Source organism: Drosophila biarmipes, chromosome 3R (assembly GCF_025231255.1).
Source record: "Drosophila biarmipes strain raj3 chromosome 3R, RU_DBia_V1.1, whole genome shotgun sequence".
Classification (NCBI taxonomy): Eukaryota; Metazoa; Arthropoda; class Insecta; order Diptera; family Drosophilidae; genus Drosophila; species Drosophila biarmipes.
Genome location: NC_066616.1, coordinates 10,985,726 through 11,008,789, shown reverse-complemented (window position 1 = coordinate 11,008,789; position 23,064 = coordinate 10,985,726). Strand labels below are relative to the sequence as shown.

Here is a 23,064-nt window from a genome sequence, read left to right as displayed (position 1 = left end):
TTCACAGGAACAACAATTTCCTCATGAATCAGAACAACAATTCCCAAGTCAAAACATGGTTCGGGTGCATAATCAATCCTAAACATTGTCATCAACTTACAGCTGCAAAATCCAAAGAACAATATGAGAATTCTATCCATCCATAAACACACGAAAAGAAAACAAATTCGATCAAGAAGCGACATCTTGAGCATGTGTGGTCGGGTTGGGTGGGTCTGGTTCGGATCGGCACTTAAGTCGATGAACGCGGGCACAGTTCATATAACATATCCACACATAGTGCGCCGCACACCGAAGTCTTGGGGGCTTATAAAAGAACGCGTATCGCCGGGCTTCGGTTAGTTGACTCCCAGCTGCGTCGCATCACAGACAAGTGCTAGGACTTTCGTACGCTAAATCTGCTGTGTTAAAGTTCATCCAAACTTGATTATTAAAATGGTAAGCATACTCACACTGCCGAGCGGGATCTAATGGGATTTTTCGAACGAGGACACTACTAAGTACTCCTGTGCAGGATTCAAGTGGATTATAAAATAAAATCATTATGGGTCCTTGAAAATCCTGGGAATTGAACATAAAACTGTATTTAATAAACGCACTTAATTTTTGTTTTAAAGATTTAAATTTTTAGTATTGTATTGTAAAAATTTCAAAATTTCTTTTTTTAGCTTTAAAAACTATTTAAAATCATACGTTTTTTTAAACTTGTTATCAAAACTTTTTCTGGCAGATGGTCAAATAATATTTTTGCTCTGCTTGCTCATGCAATAACTCAAAAGCGGATAACCCATATGGGACTTCAGAAATATTTAAATTTCTGCGACATGACTCACTCTATTTTAAATTCTCTTCCAGAGGGAATGTATTTCTGTTCACATCGGACAAGCTGGCGTCCAGATCGGTAATGCCTGCTGGGAACTTTACTGCCTGGAGCACGGCATCCAGCCCGACGGCCATATGCCCTCCGACAAGACCGTGGGCGGTGGCGACGACTCCTTCAGCACCTTCTTCAGCGAGACAGGAGCCGGGAAGCATGTGCCCCGCGCCGTCTTCGTGGATCTGGAGCCCACTGTGGTGGACGAGGTCCGCACGGGCACCTATCGCCAGCTCTTCCACCCGGAGCAACTGATCACCGGCAAGGAGGACGCGGCCAACAACTACGCCCGTGGTCACTACACCATCGGCAAGGAGATCGTCGACGTGGTCCTGGACAGGATCCGCAAGCTGGCGGACCAGTGCACCGGACTGCAGGGCTTCCTCGTCTTTCACTCGTTCGGTGGAGGCACTGGCTCCGGTTTCACCTCGCTGCTCATGGAGCGCCTCTCCGTCGACTACGGAAAGAAATCGAAGCTCGAGTTCTCCATCTACCCAGCCCCACAAGTAAGTTTATTTAACAGGAAATATGGGTTTATTACAAAAAAAATACTAAATTAGAAGTAAAGAACTTATTAAAATCCTAGCAGTAAGTAAGAGAAGAGAATATAACGAATAATCACGTTATATAATATAATAATATGAAACTTACTTTCTCATTTAAGAATGTAGGAGTAGGAAATTATTTTGTTTCTACAGAGAAGAGAATATAACGAATAATCACGTAATATAATATAATATGAGACTACTTACTCATTTAAGAATGTAGGAGTAGTAAATTATTTTGTTTCTACATTTTGGAAAACAGTTTTCATTAGCGTCATAGGAAATTAGTCTTGGAAAGATACATTAATTAATGGCTCCCGAACTTCCTGTCAGGTCTCCACAGCCGTCGTCGAGCCGTACAACTCGATCTTAACCACCCACACGACGCTGGAGCACTCGGACTGTGCGTTTATGGTCGACAACGAGGCCATCTACGACATCTGCCGCCGCAACTTGGATATCGAGCGACCCACCTACATGAACCTCAATCGCCTAATTGGCCAGATCGTTTCCTCCATCACGGCGTCGTTGCGCTTCGATGGCGCCCTGAACGTGGATCTGACCGAGTTCCAGACCAATTTGGTGCCCTACCCACGCATCCATTTCCCGCTGGCGACATACGCTCCAGTCATTTCCGTGGAGAAGGCCTACCACGAGCAGCTGACCGTGGCGGAGATCACCAACGCCTGCTTCGAGCCGGCCAACCAGATGGTCAAGTGCGATCCCCGGCGGGGCAAGTACATGGCCTGCTGCATGCTCTACCGCGGCGACGTGGTGCCCAAGGATGTGAACGCGGCCATTGCCACCATCAAGACGAAGCGCTCCATCCAGTTCGTCGACTGGTGCCCCACGGGCTTCAAGGTGGGCATCAACTACCAGCCGCCCACCGTCGTCCCTGGCGGGGATCTGGCCAAGGTGCAGCGCGCCGTCTGCATGCTGTCCAACACCACGGCCATCGCCGAGGCCTGGGCCCGTCTGGACCACAAGTTCGACCTGATGTACGCCAAGCGGGCCTTCGTCCACTGGTACGTGGGCGAGGGCATGGAGGAGGGCGAGTTCGCCGAGGCTCGCGAGGATCTGGCTGCCCTGGAGAAGGACTACGAGGAGGTGGGCATCGACTCCACCACCGAGCTGGGAGAGGACGAGGAGTACTAAGCCGTCCTGGACAACGCAATCGAAATCCCTAACGGTCCTGCAAACCCCATAAACATCACTTGCTCTCCACCATATCCAAATACAAACCCATAAACTCTCGCAATAAAAAAATTTAACACAAAATATTTTAATTTATTTAAATCAAATTGGGAAGTTACCATTTTCATGGTTTTATAAAAGATTTTTATTTGGGTTCTAAAAACTAAATTATTTATTTAACTCTCGGTTATTGTGGTCTGAAAATATAGTAAAGCTTTTCGGATTAGGAAGGTGATATAACTGGGTTTTAGGATGATGCCTGTTTTATCAGTTGTATTATAAGGAGCCATAATTTATGACTAAAAAGTAGCTGAAGATCTACTATTTTTGATTAAAATATAGCAAACTTTATGAATTCCAAGTGTTTAAACTATTCAAATCGTTAGGTGTAGGGAGGTCCTAAGCTAGCTCAACCAAACGCATGCGCAAAAATGTGTACACATAATTTTTCGCAAATTCAGTAATCAGAGACGTGCCATTTCAGGAGAAGCTGCGGAAAATATTCTTAAGATAGTTGCAAAAATCTATTTTATTTTATATTATTGTGAACAATTGTATTCTAAATTTCCCTGCTTATAAATATACATAAATCGTTGTTTGGAAACCTCAGTGAATGTTATTTAATTGTTAATGCTCAAACAAATTTGCACTCTTTTGTCTGCAAAATTGTATGTGCATGTCTGTACTCCTTAAACCTAGGCTTAGTCTCCTAAGTTATTCAATATATTGTTAAGAAATCCAAGCGATGAGTAGTTTATAAGACGTAGCTTTTAAGACGGTACATACACACATATTAATAATTATATAGACACATGAAATATGAATATTTTATCTATTCATCTACCCCTTTGAAAAAATCAATGCTCGCATTGAGACACCTTCAAAGGAACAGAGTCTACATATGTAATGAAAGTGTAAAGTAATGATAATACTATAGTCGAGTCTGCCGACTATAATACTTCCTGACATATTACAAAATACTTTAAAATGATATATACTTATCTTTCTTTTCAGGAACTTTTATATATACCAAAACATCCACGATCAAAGGAAAATGATCAATAATAAGATTGCTTATTATTTATCACGTTCTAAGATGGAAAAATATCAAATGTTTTTCTAGTCGTTAAGGCCCAATTTATATAAAATTCTAATAATATTCATTTTGTTATGCATATTTCTATAAATATTTAAACAAATATCTTATTTTAGAATGCCTTACACAGGAATCGCTTTGAAAATGTAATGTCCCTTTTTCAAGAACATTTTTAATGAGATCAAGAGCTGGTTTTATCCGTTAAATACCAATAATCAGTCTTTACCTGAACATCTTTACCACTGTCTTGTCAATCCGCTTGTCCGTTTGATTGTTTGTCCGTCCGTTTGAGCATCCGTCCGTCTGTTTTTCGTCCGTCTGTGTGTATAAAAGTGCTCTAATGACGTACAATCTTTGGACAGTAAAGACATTGGTCAAATAACTGAATTACTAACCCAAAAGATAACCTCTTGATCTCAAACTTTTCATTTTTCAATCTAATTAAAACATTTATCATTACAGAACCGCTACAGCCGGATGAACTGATCGTTGCTCAGTTGAATTGCTGTATATTTAATATCGAATTAAATATGCATCAAATCAGTGAACGTGGAACTAATAATTATTGAAGGGTCACAATTTATTTATTTTTAATAAGCGTCTTGTTAGCTAGGATACCTCTGATTAGAAAATAATCATTGATTTCAGAAATGCAGAGAACGCCAAAGCATGACCATCATGCATTACAAGAAAAATACATCGGATTCGGAGTGTGAAGCTTAATATGAAAGTATTAAAATATTCAAAGGGTAAAGGGTACACAGTTTCAATAAGACGAAAAACATTTTGGGAACCATCAACAGAGATCATTTATGTATAATTGCATTTGTAGGCGACTACTTTTGTTTTCCTAGAGCTTTAGCTTCTCGAATGCCAGGCTTACCGCGAGGCTCAGAAATTGTGATGATGGGTTCGACCGTAATGATTACAACTTTCAGTTTCCAAGAAATGCATCGGATACATGATGACGAATATCCCGAGGATGTTAAGGATCCGGACTTTAAGGGATCGGTTCAGAAGGAGATATCAGTGAAATCGCGTCACCAGATTTCCATTCCAGATATTTGCACAGAGGCCGTTAAGAACAACTGTTTTCCGCCGACAGGCTTTTTGAATAACTCGATCGCCTTTGCCTCCCACGTGGTCAAGTGCAGTTCCCCGGCCTCGAGCATAGATGAGTCCTCGTCGACGGCCCAGCACGAATCCAACCCCCACATGCACATGCAGGGCCAGCACTTGATGGCTCCTGTGCCCGACCTCGGGTTCTACAACGTTCCCGAGTTCATTTCGGAGCAGGAAAAGCTCATGTTTTCCGATGCCGAGAGGTTTCTTAGGTCAAAAGATAACGAAGTTTGCAGCAATGATTTCAGCTACATGCACGACGAGTTCGCCATGCGCAAGTACTACCACCCTCTATTTGCCCACGGCATATGCCGCTGGCCCGGTTGCGAAATGGACTTGGAGGACATCACGTCATTCGTCAAGTAGGTGATATTTAAAGTAGGGAAACACACATAAAGGTGCTTACGATACCAACCCCATTCCAGGCATCTCAATACTGAACACGGACTGGATGACCGGTCAACCGCTCAGGCACGAGTTCAGATGCAAGTAGTCTCCCAGCTGGAGTCCCACCTTCAAAAGGAAAGAGATCGCTTGCAGGCCATGATGCACCACTTGTATTTATCTAAGCAACTGTTATCCCCCACCAAAATTGACAGGAAGGTTAGTCCTTGTTGATAGAAATTATCCGAACTTGTGAAATATGAAAAATACCCACTTTAAGGACGCTCCCGGAAGGGAAGGAAAGTTTTGCCGAAGTCCACTCACAGTGAACAGCATAGGTCGACCCATCCGCCAAACAAGTTCACCTAGCTCACTTAATCTCCCAATGGTTAACTCCACCAACCTATGCTCGATCAAAAAAAGAAGCCACGACAAAAACTCATTTTCCATAAATGGTGGTAGGTGCAAGGTAAACTCTATTAAATGTAGTGATACGATACAATCTTCACGTTTTAGGATTACCTTACATGCTTGAAAGAGCGGGACTTGACGTACAGCAGGGTAAGTAAAATGCACAGACTGATCATCTGAAAGGCTTTACATGATGTGCTTCTGGAAGGCATATAATAAGAATTTAAATTGGCAGAAATTCACCGGAACAGAGAATTCTACAAAAATGCAGATGTGCGGCCGCCGTTCACCTATGCTTCCCTCATAAGACAGGTACCCTAAAATACTAAACTGTTTTCAGGATTTATTAAATTTCCTTACTTTCCATCTAATTTCAGTCCATAATCGACTCCCCTGATAAGCAGCTAACCCTAAACGAAATTTACAATTGGTTCCAAAACACCTTCTGCTACTTCCGGCGCAACGCCGCTACGTGGAAGGTAATATACATTTTTTCGAACTTTCTTCTTTTATCTTACAATTCTTAGTATAAGAATTTTATATTTATGATGTAAAGATATATGTTGTCCGTCCGTTCTCTTGTCCGTTCCTCCGATTGGCTTTTATCAGCTTGTCCGCTATATATTGTCCCCCTTTTCCAATACGATAACTTTCAAATACATTAAGAAATGCTGGTTTAAAGGTAAGTTATTCCTCGTTTTATTCAATATTATATTAATGTATCTTAAGATAAAAACCCAAAGTTTGGCCAATGCTAACTGATACTATACACCATTAGAACGCAGTTCGGCATAATCTGTCCCTTCATAAGTGCTTTATGCGGGTTGAGAATGTGAAAGGAGCAGTTTGGACTGTTGACGAGATTGAGTTTTACAAGAGGCGACCACAGCGCACTGCTGGCATTGGTAACAACCTGACAGGTGCTACCAATTCGCCGGACACAAACTATTTTGTAGCCATGAACATTGGGTATGTGGGTCTCAAATAGTTTAATACTTACTTTGCTCCAAACTACTTCCATTTTGCTCTGTTAGTAAATATATACCATTGCATGCTCATATCGATATGATGACATTATAAGATTTTTTACAGCTCCCGTATCCCCAAATGGTATATCCCCAAAGGGTGTCTGTCTGCTCATAGGTGTATAAGTCTGTCCGTCAGTTAAGGTACTGAAGGAAGTTAGGTATAGGTGAAAAGGGTCAAAATGCTGCGGAGAAGATTAAAACAAGCCAAATAAACTAACCCTCCTCTCAACGAACTTTTTCTTCCTTTCCCGACAATGAATGCTCCTGTTTCTGAACTTAAATATTAAAGAACGCGATACGCACGAATCTGTCTTTGCACAAGTGCTTCGTGCGTTATGAAGATGACTTTGGCTCGTTTTGGATGGTCGACGATAATGAGTTCGTCAAAAGGCGGCACTTGTCGAGAGGGCGGCCTCGGAAGTATGATCCGTCCTCCTCCCCGAATTCGTGCCAATCTGGCAACGGTGTGTCCACTGACAAGAACCCCTGCGACAATTGTCCCCAACACTGCTCCAGTTTGCCCCCGGGGGCTGAGAATCCCCTAGATCCCAATAATCCAAGTGATATCGGGCGAATTGGTTGTCTTCCGTTTTGCGGAAGTGATGGTTTAAATAAGGTCTCCAAGGAGTATAGCAATATGGATTCGGGTATGGTCGAAGGTAACAGCCATTTAGCAATGGACGAATACTCTACTAATATGTATGAAAGTGGTGCCAGTGAGCACAATCGATAAATGTATCAAAAGGAATATTTATTTAGATGCATTGTCGACATATCTGCGTTTTTTATTTCAAGTGGTTCGGATTCGGAAATTATACTTGTAAATACACATAGTTATAAGTATAATTTCCTTAATAGAAGCAAAGGAATACACTTTTAAAATAAATAACACTAATACAATAAAATAAATTCAATTTTCTGTGAAGCTGAATTGATTTTTTCTATCCTTCTTATTAAGTCAATAAATCAAGAAAAATATGTTTATAGAGCTTTTAGATTTTCAGCAACTAAAAAAAGGTAATAATTTAAAAAAATTCTACGAAAAGGAATGGCCGCCTTATTATAAAATCTAGAAAATACTCCGAGGTTAAGTAAGTAAAGGAAGTGCCCACTTCCAGTTTTCTGATGGTTGGCTCTTTTAAACATTCATTAATAATTTCTCATTTTATTTCAGAGAAATGGTGAAACTGGAAGAACAGAAAATAAAATATTATTTACGACATAAATTAACAAACCCGTTTTTATTTAAGTTACACAGCTGCTGAAAGCTGACATCCTAAAATTAAAAATCTACAGGGAACTTTTAAGTCGTTTTCTTAAGGGGGGAGCCTTCTTATAAAAATCGAAAAAATCTATTTTTTGCATAAATAAAATAAAATAAATTGTACCAGGCATAGTATTACATATATTTATATGAAACAATTTGAGAAGACTGTTGAAATTTAAAATAATAAAGCTAACGTTCGATTACGTTCGCTTACGTTTCTGCGAGCGGTGGCAACCCCGACGTTTGGCCACCCACCGCTAAAGGTGCAGAAAATATCGCTTTTCCGATGTTTTAACAGGCAAACATCGATATAAGATCGATGTTTCTGCACCTCTACCCCCTGCTCGCGCGGTCACACTGCTAGATCCATCAACTTTTTTGTGACATGAAAATTCAACGAGGAGCCTGTGTACATGAATAAGTAGAAAACTAAAATGGTTTCCATGCAATTTGTTTTGCAACCGCTTCCGGGCACGGACGACCAGTTCATCGAGAGGTAAATATACGCCCGGGCGCCGCAATTACGCACATGGGAACGCGGAGTTCCGTGTGGCTGTGTACGTACGGCTGCATGTATTTGTTATGTGAAAATATGTAGGTACGCAGGTATATGTGCTCGCAGGAGGATATGTACATGGCCACTGACGCGGAATGTGGGCACAGACACTGGCGGATTCGCCGTATCTAGTGTTGTCCAGGCGGTTCCGTAAGCATTGGCCGCAGAATTTGCGAAGTGCACTCGGCGATTGCCATTTTTCAGCCACAGTTAATGTTCTAAGACGGCCATATATGTATGTCGGCTTGTGTGTGACATGTGAACTTTCGCATGTGTGCGTGCATGTGCATACATGCCGATTAATTTGCCCACTTTTAATAAATAATTCTTAGCGAACTTCTCAAATGTTTGGAGTATCATCCATTGGGCAAGCTCCTAAACGAACATGTTCCGGCAAGCACTTGCTGACCAACAGATCTGCACATGGCTTTGTATATAAGATTTCGCAGAAAATCAGTTGCCCCAGCACATGGCATTGAATTGAGGCGTTTTTCCATAACCCATAAACTTTACATGCAAAAAACCGAACCACCGGCTTTGCCTTGGGGATTGTAGGGTACAATCTTCCAGAAGTTGCAAATTTTCCAGCTGTCAGTCATAAACAAGCCTGGATAGTCTGGCAAGGCCGGAAACCAAACTCATAAAGGCACCCTATATAAAGGAGCCACGAAAAAACAATATACTTAAAAACCTTCTATTCAAATGTCCTTACAGAATCCGGGAAGTGTCTGAAAAAGTCAACAGATTTGGTTATGGCACCCATCGCATTTTCGAGCAGCTAAAAATTCCCGTGAGGGAGGTGGTCATTGGACCCACACACATCGGAGTTTTGCTGGAGGATGGCAAGGCCTTCCGCGTGTCCTTCTCCATCAACTCGGAGAAACTTGACTTGACAAAACCAGATGCAAAATGGTAAGCAAGAGTGATATTCTGCTCTTCATATTCTCACATCGGTGTTTCTTTCAAGTTCCACAAGTGGTGGCGGCGGAACAGCCAGTGCCTCAAAGGCGCCCTCCTCATCGCGACCCATGGCCCGGTCCAGGGCACGCCTACTGCGCGCCACCGGCCGCTCCAGTTCCACGGGGCAGGGCTCCGGGTCGCGCAGCACGGGCGTGATCATCGGGGGCAGCACCTCGAGCCGACCCTTGGTCACAGTTCCGGCCACGTATGTGCCGGAGGAGCTGATATCCCAAGCCGAGGTGGTTTTACAGGGAAAGAGCAGAAATCTCATTATTAGAGAATTGCAGGTGAGTCACCCAAAAAACAGCAACAAGTGAAATGTTGAAATAACAAACTCTTCTCTTTGTAGCGCACCAATTTAGACGTAAATTTAGCTGTGAACAATTTGCTTTCCCGCGACGACGAAGAAGCCGAAGATACCGAGGAAGGTGCCGATAACTACGTGCCTGAAGACCTTATCTCCCTGCTGGATAATGGGTTCAGCGGAGATAACAACAGCGTCATCATTGATCCCTCAGACGGACTTTTCTCGGAGGAGATATTTAGCAATTACTCCAGCATTCGAAAGTAAGAAATGATTTTGTACCATTGAGAACGCCCCTTAGAACTTGACCTGACCCTAGAACTGCGTATAACTCATCATTTAACCATTTTCCAGCCTGCTGTTCGATCGCATTCGTAGTGAACGCAGTAATGCCAACGCCAATGCCGCCGACAGCAATCAATCGACCCGCTCCACAACTTCGGCAGCGGCCCTAACGGGTAGCAGTGGACTTTCGGCTCAAATATCAGTTAACGCTGACCGCGAAGCCTTCAGCCGTTGGCGAGATCGTCAGTACTACGGACCACGGCGCTGGATTAGCAAAGACGACTACTCTTGGGAGAAGGATGCTGGTAAATCTTTAAGAACTGATAAAACTCTTCGACACTGACGCCCATTTTGGCACAGATTCCAAGAAAAAGGAGCCATCGCCAATGCTGTCCCCCATTTGGATATCGGAAGAGCTTCAGCCTTGGCCGGAGAAGAGTTCTGTGAGGTTTAAAACCATAGGCGCCTTATATTCGGAGTTCATTGCCTTGTCGGAGGCTGGAGATTTATACCAGTGGCGCTGGGCTGACGCAGAGCCCTACAAGTCGGAGGTAAATATTAAAACATCCCAACTTATAAATTAAATTAATTCTCATTTATTTTTAAAACTATATTGTACTTAAATATACTCTTTGTTATTCTCAGACGGACAACGTGTATCACCCTAAAACTGCGGCCCTCAACATAACTGAAAGAGTGGAGCTCATTTCGGCCAACTTTATCAGATGTTCCGTGGTTACAGAAACCAACCGCGTGGCCACTTGGATGGACGAGCAGCTTGGGTACCTCGGCGCCAAGCTGGAGCACAATTCCTGCTCCTTCAACGAGTTCATATCGGACCCCATAACAAAGATCTATGTCTGCTCGCTGTACACGGTAGTCAAGACCGACAGCAACAACATCTACTGGTGGGGAGTACTGCCATTCGATCAGCGACGTTACTTGTGGGACAAGTTCAGGACAAAAACAAAAAAGCCTTTCAAGGTGGTGGCAACTGATATTAATGTGGGCGCTCAAGTGATAATGAAGAAGTGCCCCATCTACCAATCTGGATCAATCGGATTCACATGCTCCAATGGCGTACCAAAGGTTGGACAGCTCCTAAACTCGGTTTGGAACTTCACCGATGTGTGTCGTATGAAAATCATAAATATTATCACGAATTCGGGAGCGGACAAAGCACAAGCAGCTGGCCTTAACCTAAACGCCCATGGAGCTGCGCCTGATAAGGATCTGCCGAAGGCCACGGCCATTCCGAGCAGTGGAAGCAGTAAGAATGGACAGTCTTTCTCAAATAGCAAGGAGTCGACCGATCGCATAGACATGCCTCCTCCGCCGTCGCCGGCATCCAGCACGTGCAGCGACACCGGCAGCGTCACGTCTCACAAGCGCACCAAACGCGTCACAACGAAAGAGGATTCCAACGCCCCCCAGGAGGGCAGGAAGGACGAGGAGCTGTGGCAGCTGAAGGACGTGGTGTTTGTCGAGGACAAAGTGGGCCCAGTGGGCAAGGTGCTTAAGGTCGACGGTGACTTTGTGGCCGTCCGGTTTCCGGCAATGAATGCAGCAGCCGCTGCAGTTGCTGCTGCCGCCGCCACCACAAGCTCCTCCTCTAATGCAGCCTCCACATCCAAGGAAGAGGGCAAGGAGGACGACTGGCAGCAGTGTCGCCTGCTGCGCCGCGAAGATGTTCAGATATTCCGCACTGCCATGTCCACCCGTGGGCCCGACTGGCTGCAGAAGCAGCCGAAGAAGATCAACGTTGGTGCCGATGCGGCTGGCGTCCAGCTGCTCACCCTGGCCGTGGACTCGCGTGGCATCCACGTGATCAAGAAGGTACTCGGCAAAATCCACTACAGCCTGTACAACCTGTATAACAGCAAGCAGGAGCAAAACTGTCTGTTCCCCACGGACTGCGCCTCTTTCATTGGCTCCTCTCCTGGTAACATATTGATGGCCTGCAACAACGACTGCAGCGGAAACAGCAGCACTATTGTGCTCCGCGATGGCAATGGAGCCCTTTACCCCTTGGCTAAGGATTGCCTTGGATCTATCAAAGATCCCCAGTGGTTCGACCTTCCCCCGGTGAAGTCCATCACGATGTCTACAATCTCGCTGCCCGCAATGCTCTCTGGAGTGAACTTGAAATCCAAGGTGTGCATGACTGCCCTCCTCTTCGACACGCAGAAACTCATGCCGCACATCTTGCGGTGCGATGTGAAGAATAGCTTTGCCGCCCTCAGTCGCCTGGAGAGAGAGGATCAGGCGGATACGGCTCTGGTCGTAGAAGAACGTTGCGATGGAGCCCGAAACATATTCCACGCTTGTGTGATTATGTGTGCACCGTCCTCAAACAAGGATTCTCCACCAGACTCGCCTAGCGGTGGTGTCGAGAAGAAGTCACTAGCTGTGGGACTCTCCGTTGCCCGCTCTATACCAACGGTGTCGACCAGCGCTTACGTTAGCAGCAACGCCTTTGGAGCAAATGCGTCGTCCAGCAATGAAAACTCCAGCTTTGCAACCATGAGCTCTTCTGCTGCCGGTTCCGCCTCGTCGACCAGTCGCGATAGTCGAATGAACCTGCGCGATATGATGCACCGCCTCATAAACAGCGATCAAGCAGAGCAGTCGGGCAGCCAGCCAATGGCTACCAACAATGAGGATCACGCCTACATCCCTTGGCCAGCTGAAGCTCCTGCGGCCAGCAACCTCAGCGCCAGCTCTTCGCAGAACATCGCGGACAGCATTGAAGATGATATATCGAAGATAATTCCGTCCTCCTCGCAGAGTTCCATGCTCTCCAACATCAAGTTGGGGTCCCCCAACTACACCTTCGACCTGGCCCAGCGACGAGAGCATGCTCTACTGATCTTGCAGCAGATGTGCGTCAGTCCCGCCCTGCGCCCGTACCTCTGTCAGATGCTGTGTACCAAGGATGCACAAGGCCAGACGCCCTTCATGCTCTCCGTTTCCTGTCGCGCCTACGAGGCGGGCATCATACTGCTGAACACTATCCTCTTGCTATCCGAGCAGGATCCGCCGCTCAAGGAGGCCATGATTTTCCCGACTGGTTCCCCCGCGGATCAGTCGCCACTACATGTCATCTGCTACAACGACACTTGCTCGTTCACATGGACGGGAGCCGACCACATCAACCAGAACATATTCGAGTGCAAGACTTGCGGTTTGACCGGATCCCTGTGCTGCTGCACGGAGTGTGCGCGGGTGTGCCACAAGGGCCACGACTGCAAGTTGAAGCGCACGGCGCCGACTGCCTACTGCGATTGCTGGGAAAAATGCAAGTGTAAGGCCCTGATCGCTGGTAATCTCACCAAGCGCTTCGCGCTCCTTTGCAAGCTGGTCTCCTGCACAGATCTGGTCACGAAGTTCAACTCTAAGGGCGAATCAATTCTGCTATTCCTCATCCAAACGGTGGGCCGACAAATCGTAGAGCAGCGGCAGTACCGCTTCAACGTGCGAGTTCGTAATGTTGGCACCGCTGCCAGCGGAACGAATGGCAGCAATACAGTGATATCAAATCGCAAGACTTCTCCCGCGGAAATTGATAGCGACATGCCGGATCACGACCTGGAGCCACCGAAGTTCGCCAGAAAAGCTTTGGAGCGACTGTTGATCGACTGGAATGCGGTGCGCTCGATGATCATGAGCGGAGCGGAGAAGACCGAGGTCCCAAATCCGACGGGCAGTGCATCCGAGAACTCCAATTCGGATGGCTTCAACATGTTCATCCAGACACAGCACGGCTCTACGCTCCTCGACAAGTTCACCCATAGCCTGATTGTAAAGTGCACTGGTGATCATCTGGACACCTTACTGCTCACCCTGGTGAGGGAATTGCAGAACGTTAGCGTTGCCAACCGTTGCAAGGAGGCGGAGGAAGTAGCGCGACGCTTCGTACGCTCTGTGGCACGCGTCTTCGTTATTTTCAACCTGGAGAAGCAGCCCAATCCGGAGAAGCGAAAGTCGCACACCTCGTGCAACAAATACGTTCAGAGCTGTGTGAAAGTATTCCAGACGTTGCACAAGATATCCATCGAAGAGTTGTGCGAGGTATCCGAAGCCCTCATTGCTCCTGTAAGGCTGGGCGTTGTGCGGCCCACTGCTCCGTTCACGATGTCATCGTCGAATCTGGATGTACGTGTAAATATGCAAAACCTTTTTCATATAGCATGAAAAAACTTTGTTACAGTTTGACAATATAATATATTATATTATATTATTATATTGTTTCGATTAATCTAATGCATTTCACTTATTTTTCAGAACTCTGATGATTTGTTCAGTGTGGATCCTTTGGCACCCTCCAACGTGGAGTCTCCTTCCGAGCAAATACTGGGACACGATGCTGGAAACGATCAGAGTGCCAGTTTTAATATTCAACCAAACTACGATGTAGTTGCAATGGAAAGTAAGTATTATCCTCAGATAACTCTCGTAAATTGCTAACAAAAATTTCGATTTAAAATCAGCTATACGCGACGCCTCCGAATCGGAAGAAGTTATAAATCGGGAAGCCAACTCCCACAACCAAGACGATGAGCTGATAGAAAACCAACGAAATGAGGACGGCATGCAAGATGATGAGAGCGATAATGACTTTACTTTCAATGACGCTGAGACTGAGTCGGATTCCGATGACAACCAAAGCAATCAGGAGGTACAAAGGAGCGTTCAAACTGGGGCGACTGTTGGCTCAGAAAATGGTTTGTTATTGGAGTCTTTTGGATCCCTTTTATCTATTAAATATTTATTGTTTCTTAGACATTGGTGTTTTGTTCCTGGAAGACGAATCGGGTGATTCGTCGGCCCAAGAAGAAGATGGCTCGGAGGATGGAGAGTCCGACGACCACTCTGACGAGTTCAATTTCAATGACCAGCAGCTGGAAAGACGCAGCACCAACTCGAACGCTCGCAGCGATCTGGCTCCCCAAACGATGCAGTGGGCAATAAGGAACCGTGACACCGCCCGCTCCTCCGTGAGGGTGCCTACCGGTTCCAACTTGGTCTTCATTGACCCCATGGCGCTGCGACGCTCCACTGTGCCGGCCAGCACAACCGTCACCACTCCCTCGATCGAACCTCACACCATGGCGACAACGGCCAGCAACTTGGCCCGCGCGTTCGGGATCACAATAAGACAGATCTCCGAGCTTATAAGCATTCTGTCCTACAACATCGTGAATGACATCGAAACAACATTGAAAATCCAGAGCGATGAGGCGATTGCAGTTCAAGTAAGTACCTAAAGTATAGTGATAACGAAAATATTCACACCTAATTTGCAAATTACACCTTATTTAACAGGCATTTGTGGAAAAGCGTTTGAAGGCCACTTGGGATTGGATGTTCACCGTAATGGACGGAACCGAGGCACAATTAAAGTTCGGTGCTTACTTGACTAACTACACCGATCCCAACCATCCCCTGCACCCGCTCAACCTTAGTGCTCAAGCCTCAAGCAGCCAGACGCCTGCTCCTGCCACGTCCTCGTCCGTTAGTGGTGTAAATGTAATGGGTAAGTTATACAATATACATTATTTTAGTTATTTGTTAAAATAATTGTTTTCGTAAAGGATCCAATTCCCGTCGAGACTTCTTCACCTACTGTCTATCCCTGATGCGTGCCCATACCTCTGAGCACCGAGATGCCCTGCCTGTATTGGATATCACAGCTTTGCGCCACATTGCCTATGTGCTCGATGCCTTCGTTTACTACATGCGCAATGACACTGGCTTCTATGACAAGCAAGACACCATTTCTGGCCGTATAAACAATCTCTCCCCCATGGTTGAGAGCTACGATACAGACGACGAGTTGACCAATCTGGAGGACTTTAACGCCGACGTTCAGCCGCCTACGAGTAGCATGCCCTCAGGAAGCCAGGGCACACGCAGACATGCATTCTTTGCGCGATCGGAGTCGACTCTGAGCTTGGGCTGCTCGGCGCCCGAAGGCTTCGACCTGCCACTGGACATGGCCATGCCCCTCGCCGATAAACCACACCTGCTGCAACCGAATTCGAAGCGACAGGAGCTCTTCGCAAACCTACCGCTGCTCGTGACCACGAGTGCCAGCACCAGCGCTCCCAGTATCAGTGGAGGCAGCATTTTTGACTACACGCCCACTAGGCTGGGATTCTCGAACTCCTTAAAAAGGAACGAGCATGTTTATGAAACAGTCCCGGCCAAGCAGTCGATGGAGGTCGTAGTCAATATGGATACCAGCAAGACGGGTGATGGAAATGTAACTTATAAGGCTGAGGGCTCTACAGACTCCAATATCTACGTACAATTGAAGAAGAAGCAGGGCTCGGATGATTTCAAATCCCACAAAGAGGCTGATGGTGAGTACAACCCATATAACTTTTGTTCGGATCTAAAAGTAAACTTAACTGTTGTATGTCTTCCCCAGGTAATCACAGCAAGTACGATAAAGTGGTGCTGATGGAAACCGATGATATCAACAATCTTCCCAGTACCAGCAAATCGACTGAAGCGTTAATGGCCACCCGGCCGGAAGTTATTATTGCGCCAAATAAAGCCTCAGTGTCACCGGCGACTGCAGCCCGCAGCGTTATAGTTCTCGCAGGTGGTTCCTGTTTAAAGACGATTGACTCGGACTTAAACAACTTCTCGGCCTCAAATTTATCAACCGCAGAACAAGCGAAATGTGATACCCATCATCAAAAGTCAGCGCCGCACCACCAATTAAGTTTTCCCGTGCGCGGATCTCTGTTTTTCCAAAGCAATTTCTCGGAATTGCCGTCGTGGAACTTTTTGCTGAGTCGCTGGAAGCTCACCCTGGATTTATTCGGTCGCGTCTTCATGGATGATGTGGGAATGGAGCACGGATCTGTGCTGCCGGAACTGCGCGGCTTTCCCGTCAAGGAGATGCGTTTCCGCCGACACATGGAGAAGCTGCGCAACGGACAGCAGCGCGATTTGGTTCTCTGCAAGCTGGAGCGCAATCGTGAAAGCTTAATTGTTCAGACGTTCAAGGAACTGAATACCCAGTTTGGCAACCAAAACCGGCGCTCCCAGCCGCCCATCACATTCAACCGCGTGAAGGTGACGTTCAAGGACGAGCCGGGAGAAGGATCCGGTGTGGCGCGCAGCTTCTACACCTCGATCGCAGAGGCATTGCTGGCCAGTGCCAAGATCCCGAACCTGGAGTCCGTCCAGGTGGGCACCAGCCACAGCAAGTACGGAGTGCCCTTCTCGAGCATCCTGCGCAGCCGAACGGTGTCGGGGTCTAGTCGTGATCAGTCAACACTGCAACGTCGTGGCACCAGCAGCAAAATACTGTGGCGTTCGGCCCGTGAGAGGAAGGCATTGAATCTGGACGCCAGACCGTACACGCCAGTTAGTAATTCAGGTAAGGATTAGAAATTACCAATATATATGGATAGATAATAACTGAAGTGCTCAATTTAGATAATGCAATGCCGGAGAGCTTGAATGATCACTTGTCAGTCCACCTACAACAAATTGGCGAGCGTCTCTACCCCAAGGTAAGTTATACACAACCATGAACATACAAATTAGTAACCTTTTTCTGGCTCCATAGATCCACTCGATAAACCAAACGCATGCACCGAAGATTACAGGAATGCTGCTGGAGATTCCCACGCCACAGCTCCTGTCCGTGATTTCCTCAGACGAGACACTGCGTCAGAAAGTTAACGAAGCGATAGAGATGATCACTTTCAAACTGAAGTCTGAGGCCAGTGCACAAAGTAGCCAACCAAAAAAATCACCATCCGTGGTGCTGGTCGAACCCGTGGACGATGATAATGAGCCATTGTTCTACTCTCCGGGAAAGCGGGGCTTCTACACACCGCGACAGGGCTTTGCTTCGTTTGAGCGCATTAATGCATTTAGAAATATTGGAAGGTAAGCTTGCTCGGTGACTCCATAAATCACCTCTTATTATTTAATTTCAACCCTTCTTTCAGACTTATTGGACTTTGTCTACTGCAAAACGAGTTGCTTCCACTGTTCCTGCAAAGACATGTATTGAAATACATTCTTGGGCGTAAAATTAAGTTCCACGACCTGGCATTTTTCGATCCAGCACTGTACGAATCTTTCAGGCAAATTATCCAAAATGCCCAAACAAAAGAAGGCGAGGAATCCATTAACCGCATGGAGCTCTGCTTTGTGTAAGTTTTCTCCTATCTACCTATGTGGTATATAAGCGTTAACTGACCTGTTATTTTAGGATTGATTTGATGAAGGAGGAGGGCTGTGGCAACCGAGAGCTCATCCCAGGAGGGCGCGAGGTTGCAGTCACTTCGGCTAACATATTCGAGTACATCAGACGCTACACAGAATACAGACTAATCAAATCCCAAGAGAAAGCACTCGAGGTATGCTTGCCACATCGGTTAAAGTAAACTTATAATATTAAATGCTTAACTATTTACAGGCATTGAAAGACGGAGTTTTCGACGTCTTGCCCGATAACAGCATGAACAGTTTGACCGCTGAGGACTTGCGCCTGCTGCTCAACGGTGTCGGTGATATAAACGTTTCAACACTGATTTCATACACTACCTTTAACGACGAATCTAGCGAAGGTCCGGATAAACTTTTAAAATTTAAGAAATGGTTCTGGAGTATTGTGGAGAAAATGAATATTTTGGAACGCCAGGATTTGGTAAGAAGCTGTTGCTATCACCCTGAGACAGCTACAATAACCGCCATTCTTTTAGGTGTACTTCTGGACAGGATCGCCCGCGCTGCCAGCTTCGGAGGAGGGATTCCAGCCGCTGCCATCTGTCACCATAAGACCCGCAGATGACTCCCATCTGCCGACTGCGAATACTTGTATATCTCGGCTGTATATCCCCCTGTACTCCAGCAAATCCATTTTACGCAGTAAAATGCTGATGGCCATTAAATCCAAGAACTTTGGATTTGTATAAGCGATTGGAAAACTTTCCTATTTGTATAAGCATCAAAATCATTTCTTAATTAACTTAAGTTTTTCTGAGTTGACTTGTCATATTTAACCATACCATTCCCATTTTGGATTATCAATTGTTTTAATTTTTTTTCGAATTTTGAACAATTTTTACGTAACATTTATTCAAAGAGATTGGCGCGGGTCATGACGGTCTGGCTTGACCTAACCTTGTAGTAAAAATATGAAATTTCCAAACAATAAATATAACCAGAAAACGGCCAATTAGGTATTAGGAGCCTATGTTTTAATTATTAAATTTTTAAATAAAATATGTTTTCTAAAGTATGACTTATGCACATGTATATTTATCGATATCGATTCAATAGAAATTTGAAGAAATAAACAATAAAAGTAAGGTCACTTTATGGAAATTATGTATGATATAAAATAGGGAGTATTTTATTTGGGACGCCTAAATTTAGGCTTTGCTGATGTGTTCTGGACTTGACTTTGAGGGAATTGCCAAGTGTTGTACGCCGGCTTTCATCTAATACCCACAAAGCTCGAAAATCGTATGCATGAACGTTGACACCTCGAAAACTATAAAAGCTGGGAATTTTGGATTGATCATGAAGTTTAACTATAATAATTTAAAAAGTGAAAAGCAATGGGTAGCCGAATAACGGGTATCTGATAGTCGAGGCACTACTTCACGACGTTCTCCCAAGAACACTCCAGATTGTTTTTAAAATTTCATTCCGTATGAGATTAATATAGTAAGAGACCTTATTTTATTTTAAATAAGTTAGTGAATGTTTATTTTGTACATACATTATTAAAATAGTTTTGGATATACTGTTAGTACATAATATCGTAATCTAAAAGCTCCACCCAAGCCATGGTCTTGACAATAAGAATACTATTGAAATTTAAAACTAGGATTGCATAACGTGCATTCGAGACACCAAAAAAGTTATTATATTTATACAGTGGTACATTTTAGATGCTTATCCCTACATATGTTTTGAGGAAACACAATCTTCCCGTAGTTCTAGACAAAACAATAAGGTACGCTCACGAGCGTTTAAAAACAAAAGCAAACTAAATTAAAATTGACAATGCATTCCCCCAAGCTGCGGTATAAAAAAAATTCAATAAAAACAAAACGACAATGCTATTCAATGACGACTTGAAATTTTTCCACTTCCTCGCACTCCTTGTTGAAACTGGTAATGAACTCCTGCAACTTAGCCTCATGCTCGATATCTCTGCGCGGTCGCTTGCTATAGGGTTGCTTCTTCTGCGGAGAGCTTTTATTGGGCGAGTCCTGCTCGTCCTCGTCCTCAGAGTCACTCTCGATGTACAGCACCTGCACTCGTTTCTTCCGCTTTCGCTGCGGACGCTCCTTCACGTAGGTTCGCCTTGGTTGCTATAAAGAAGGAATACAAAGTGAGATTATTAAACCATACATTTTTGCATTTATTTTGTGCGAGCTGCTTACTACCGTTCAAAGATAGGCTTTAATCTTTGCGGCCCTGTTGGCTCAACTGAGTTCGTTAACATGCCTCAGTTTGGTATTAATCTAGCGCTTATTGGTCAGTATCCACACATGTATTGCAATGTCGACGCTTTCCCAACGCTGAATCAAACGAATAACCTGCTCTCACCTTTTCGTCAAATGTTTTCTCCGGCTCGGGTTGATCCCTAAATAAACCCATGGTTTCCCTTGGAGGCAGTGCAGCCTTCTTCTTGCGTCTTGGTGGTGAAGGCGGCGCAATCATCGTGGAGCAAAAGACGTCTCTAATATCCTGCTGCTTCGACTGGTATTCCCCAAGGTAACCGCCATGCAACGAGTTGGTCGATACCCGTGGTAGCTCGTCGTCGCGGGGTCGCAGCTCCGCCAGCCGATGGAGTTTATCATGCAGGTTCACGTTTTGACTCAATTCTGCGGAGACGTTTGCTGGATCTTCGCTTTCAGTGATTAATTCCTCAAATCCAAAAAGATTCCGTGATGTTGGGCTTTTCCTTGGTACGTCACTACACGGTAATATTTCCACAAGATTCGAGTGGGTTTGACTGCGGTTCGCTGGCGAAACAGTCGCTATTGAAATGTTAGATCCTCTAGTGGGAGTAATAACTTTTAAGGGCGTCTGTGTCACATTTCGCGTTTCCTTTCCTTTGCTAGCATTATCTTCACAGGGTAAAATCTCGTCAAAGCCAAAAAGATTCGCTCGCGTTTGACTGCGCTGTGCTGGTGATGCAGCTGCTGCTTGGTGAGTAGACACTGCTTTGGAAGTGGCTTCCTTCGAGGGAGTAATTTGCACATTCTTCTTCCACGGCGGCAAAGTTACCACTTCTATGATGTTAATTTCTTTGAATGGTGCTCGCTTCTGCAGCGTTCTCCTTGGGTTCGGCAGGTGAACATAGTTCTCCGCATTCTCTGCGTTTTCCCGATCATTGAGTGTCGTCGTTTTGCTAGCATTGGAAGGTGGGAGATTCTCCTCATTCGAGTCGTTTGCATTTGAGTCATGACCTTGCTCGGGCAAGGGCGGACAAATGGACACTTGGTGAGCAGGCTCCTCGGCTGGCTCCGCCTGAGCATCCGGCACATAGACATGCCGTCGCCGCAAGTGATCACTGGAGTAAGAGGGCAACTGGGATGTGTTGAAGCCGAACGAAAAGGTGTCTGGCATTGGTGACTTGTCGGAAACGCGCCAAGGCGACGCCGCGCCCGCAGGACTGACTGCATTCGGAGACGGGCGGGTAATGGGCGATATTGCATTGGTTGCGGCATTGACCGCTGACACTGGGGGAGCCTTACGATTCAGCGGCGTGCTGACCAACTGGCGCGCCATGTTAATTAGTTCTCGCCGCCTATCTGTGGGTTTCGGCGGATTCTGCGCCTGGGTTCGATTGAGCATCACGGAGCGAGCCAAATTGCTGTAGGCTCCTTCCTGGGCTTGTTTGGAAGTGCTCGGCTCGACGTGCACCTGGACGGGCACCTCTATGGCCTCCGGGCAAGGAGCATAGACATCCGAATCGTTGCTATCCTCTTCGGGCTCGTAAATGGGTGACAGGGCGCATGATGGCTTCTGCAGACGCAGTTCCTTGGGCTTTGGAACTGGCTCGGGGGGTTGTTCCAAGTCCTTCAACGTACACTTTCTTCGCCTACCAACAGGTCGGATCGTGTTTTTAGTCCTCTTGGCTCTTGGTTTCCCAGATTTGGTTGAGCGCACCATCACGCAGGCCTTGCCGGATTTCACCAGTCGCTGAACTATGTCCGCCGCGGGGTCCTCCCTATTGTCATCCTCGATCTGCGACTGCGAGAGAAAGTCGAAGACATTGCGGGTCACCGAGGAGTGTGTTCTCGCAGGCGGCTGATCTCGGTGAAAGAAGCGAGGTGGCTTTTTGGGCGAGACATCTGTGGCTGGTTTGCTTGGGCTGTTAACCCTGGGGATTAGGCGACAAGGAGACTTTCTGAGACCTGCAAAAAGTTCTGGGCTTAGCATATCCTCTCTTTTATGAGCCGGATAAGGACCGCATACCTGGCGCCTTCTTCCTGGTAACTGGGGGTTGTTTCTTGATCTGTACCTTCGAGGGAACGTACATCGTTGAGTTCCGAGCCGGCTCGAAAGTGCTAGAATCCGCGTCGGGCGTTGCCTCCTCGGGCAGCTTTATGCGTCTTAGTTTCACCACGCATTTTTTGAGGTTGTGCTGGGGCTCCGCTATTACGGCCAGAATAGCTGCGTCCGAAAGTTTCTTGTTGCGCGGGAGATGGCGTTTCGCCGTTGTCCTCACATCCGAGGCCGTAGCGCACGGCGCCGCTCGAGTTTTAACCATTTTATTTACACAATTTGTTTACCAGATGAAATTCGTGTACAGCTCCCGCCATTTTACTGCTAGAGGCCTCTCGCCGATCTTCTGGAAATACCACACACTCGGCCTGAGGGTGTGGAGCTCGGCTAGGGACTAGGGTCACACTGCAGGCCTTGCCCGGGCCACTTTCCAACACTGCCCGCCAGGGCCGCAGCACCGATAACTGTCGATAGGCGGACACAGAACCAGATGATTGGCCTCGCAATAATGTAAAACCAAATAATTAGCTGTTT

At 46.0% G+C, this 23,064-nt stretch overlaps 4 protein-coding genes and 1 non-coding gene across 8 annotated transcripts; 3 read left to right on the top strand and 2 right to left on the bottom strand.

Annotated features, from left to right (window-relative positions):
* The first annotated feature begins 320 nt into the window (after nucleotides 1-320).
* Nucleotides 321-2,691, top strand: LOC108031913 (tubulin alpha-2 chain). The gene is made up of 3 exons (XM_017105681.2): nucleotides 321-438; nucleotides 856-1,380; nucleotides 1,753-2,691. The coding sequence occupies exons 1-3, from the start codon at nucleotides 436-438 to the stop codon at nucleotides 2,572-2,574; spliced, it is 1,350 nt and encodes a 449-aa protein (XP_016961170.1). The 5' UTR covers nucleotides 321-435; the 3' UTR covers nucleotides 2,575-2,691.
* Nucleotides 2,692-3,076: 385 nt separating this feature from the next.
* Nucleotides 3,077-7,886, top strand: LOC108032237 (forkhead box protein P1). 4 transcript variants are annotated; one of them, XM_050889269.1, is made up of 8 exons: nucleotides 3,078-3,167; nucleotides 3,628-5,193; nucleotides 5,257-5,434; nucleotides 5,496-5,673; nucleotides 5,732-5,776; nucleotides 5,862-5,938; nucleotides 6,004-6,105; nucleotides 6,944-7,879. In XM_050889269.1, the coding sequence occupies exons 2-8, from the start codon at nucleotides 4,580-4,582 to the stop codon at nucleotides 7,385-7,387; spliced, it is 1,638 nt and encodes a 545-aa protein (XP_050745226.1). In that variant the 5' UTR covers nucleotides 3,078-3,167; nucleotides 3,628-4,579; the 3' UTR covers nucleotides 7,388-7,879. The 4 variants fall into 4 exon arrangements, with proteins under 4 accessions (XP_050745227.1, XP_016961589.1, XP_016961590.1 ...); XM_050889270.1 differs by having other exon boundaries at nucleotides 3,077-5,193; nucleotides 7,829-7,886; XM_017106100.3 differs by having other exon boundaries at nucleotides 3,077-5,193.
* A 370-nt stretch (nucleotides 7,887-8,256) lies between these two features.
* Nucleotides 8,257-19,386, top strand: LOC108031536 (E3 ubiquitin-protein ligase hyd). Its single transcript, XM_017105072.3, has 19 exons — nucleotides 8,257-8,417; nucleotides 9,192-9,389; nucleotides 9,445-9,724; nucleotides 9,787-10,004; nucleotides 10,096-10,331; nucleotides 10,387-10,577; nucleotides 10,672-14,181; nucleotides 14,311-14,455; nucleotides 14,517-14,750; nucleotides 14,809-15,281; nucleotides 15,352-15,562; nucleotides 15,621-16,391; nucleotides 16,460-17,422; nucleotides 17,482-17,558; nucleotides 17,615-17,940; nucleotides 18,003-18,209; nucleotides 18,269-18,416; nucleotides 18,476-18,706; nucleotides 18,762-19,386. The coding sequence occupies exons 1-19, from the start codon at nucleotides 8,356-8,358 to the stop codon at nucleotides 18,972-18,974; spliced, it is 8,694 nt and encodes a 2,897-aa protein (XP_016960561.1). The 5' UTR covers nucleotides 8,257-8,355; the 3' UTR covers nucleotides 18,975-19,386.
* A 497-nt stretch (nucleotides 19,387-19,883) lies between these two features.
* LOC108031646 (protein dalmatian) lies at nucleotides 19,884-23,010 on the bottom strand. Its single transcript, XM_017105277.3, has 3 exons — nucleotides 22,501-23,010; nucleotides 20,623-22,439; nucleotides 19,884-20,384 (listed from the first exon to the last, which is right to left on the bottom strand). The coding sequence occupies exons 1-3, from the start codon at nucleotides 22,793-22,795 to the stop codon at nucleotides 20,130-20,132; spliced, it is 2,367 nt and encodes a 788-aa protein (XP_016960766.1). The 5' UTR covers nucleotides 22,796-23,010; the 3' UTR covers nucleotides 19,884-20,129.
* Nucleotides 20,439-20,598, bottom strand: LOC122817833 (small Cajal body-specific RNA PsiU1-6). Its single transcript, XR_006367404.1, has one exon. It is a non-coding gene; the product is annotated as a small Cajal body-specific RNA PsiU1-6 (non-coding RNA).
* Nucleotides 23,011-23,064: the final 54 nt, after the last annotated feature.

What these genes read in the sequence shown, in the direction of transcription:
- LOC108032237 (XM_017106100.3), top strand. Translation starts at nt 4,580, where the DNA reads ATGCCAGGCTTACCGCGAGGCTCAGAAATTGTGATGATGGGTTCGACC. An exon ending in GACATCACGTCATTCGTCAA is followed by an intron (nt 5,194 to 5,256) that starts GTAGGTGATATT and finishes ACCCCATTCCAG; the next exon opens with GCATCTCAATACTGAACACG. An exon ending in GCAACGCCGCTACGTGGAAG is followed by an intron (nt 6,106 to 6,943) that starts GTAATATACATT and finishes TAAATATTAAAG; the next exon opens with AACGCGATACGCACGAATCT.
- LOC108031646 (XM_017105277.3), bottom strand. Translation starts at nt 22,795, where the DNA reads ATGGTTAAAACTCGAGCGGCGCCGTGCGCTACGGCCTCGGATGTGAGG. An exon ending in TACCAGGAAGAAGGCGCCAG is followed by an intron (nt 22,440 to 22,500) that starts GTATGCGGTCCT and finishes AACTTTTTGCAG; the next exon opens with GTCTCAGAAAGTCTCCTTGT. An exon ending in AGAAAACATTTGACGAAAAG is followed by an intron (nt 20,385 to 20,622) that starts GTGAGAGCAGGT and finishes CCTTCTTTATAG; the next exon opens with CAACCAAGGCGAACCTACGT.
- LOC108031913 (XM_017105681.2), top strand. An exon ending in CCATCTACCCAGCCCCACAA is followed by an intron (nt 1,381 to 1,752) that starts GTAAGTTTATTT and finishes ACTTCCTGTCAG; the next exon opens with GTCTCCACAGCCGTCGTCGA.
- LOC108031536 (XM_017105072.3), top strand. Translation starts at nt 8,356, where the DNA reads ATGGTTTCCATGCAATTTGTTTTGCAACCGCTTCCGGGCACGGACGAC. An exon ending in AATTACTCCAGCATTCGAAA is followed by an intron (nt 10,005 to 10,095) that starts GTAAGAAATGAT and finishes ACCATTTTCCAG; the next exon opens with CCTGCTGTTCGATCGCATTC. An exon ending in ATCCCACAAAGAGGCTGATG is followed by an intron (nt 16,392 to 16,459) that starts GTGAGTACAACC and finishes TGTCTTCCCCAG; the next exon opens with GTAATCACAGCAAGTACGAT.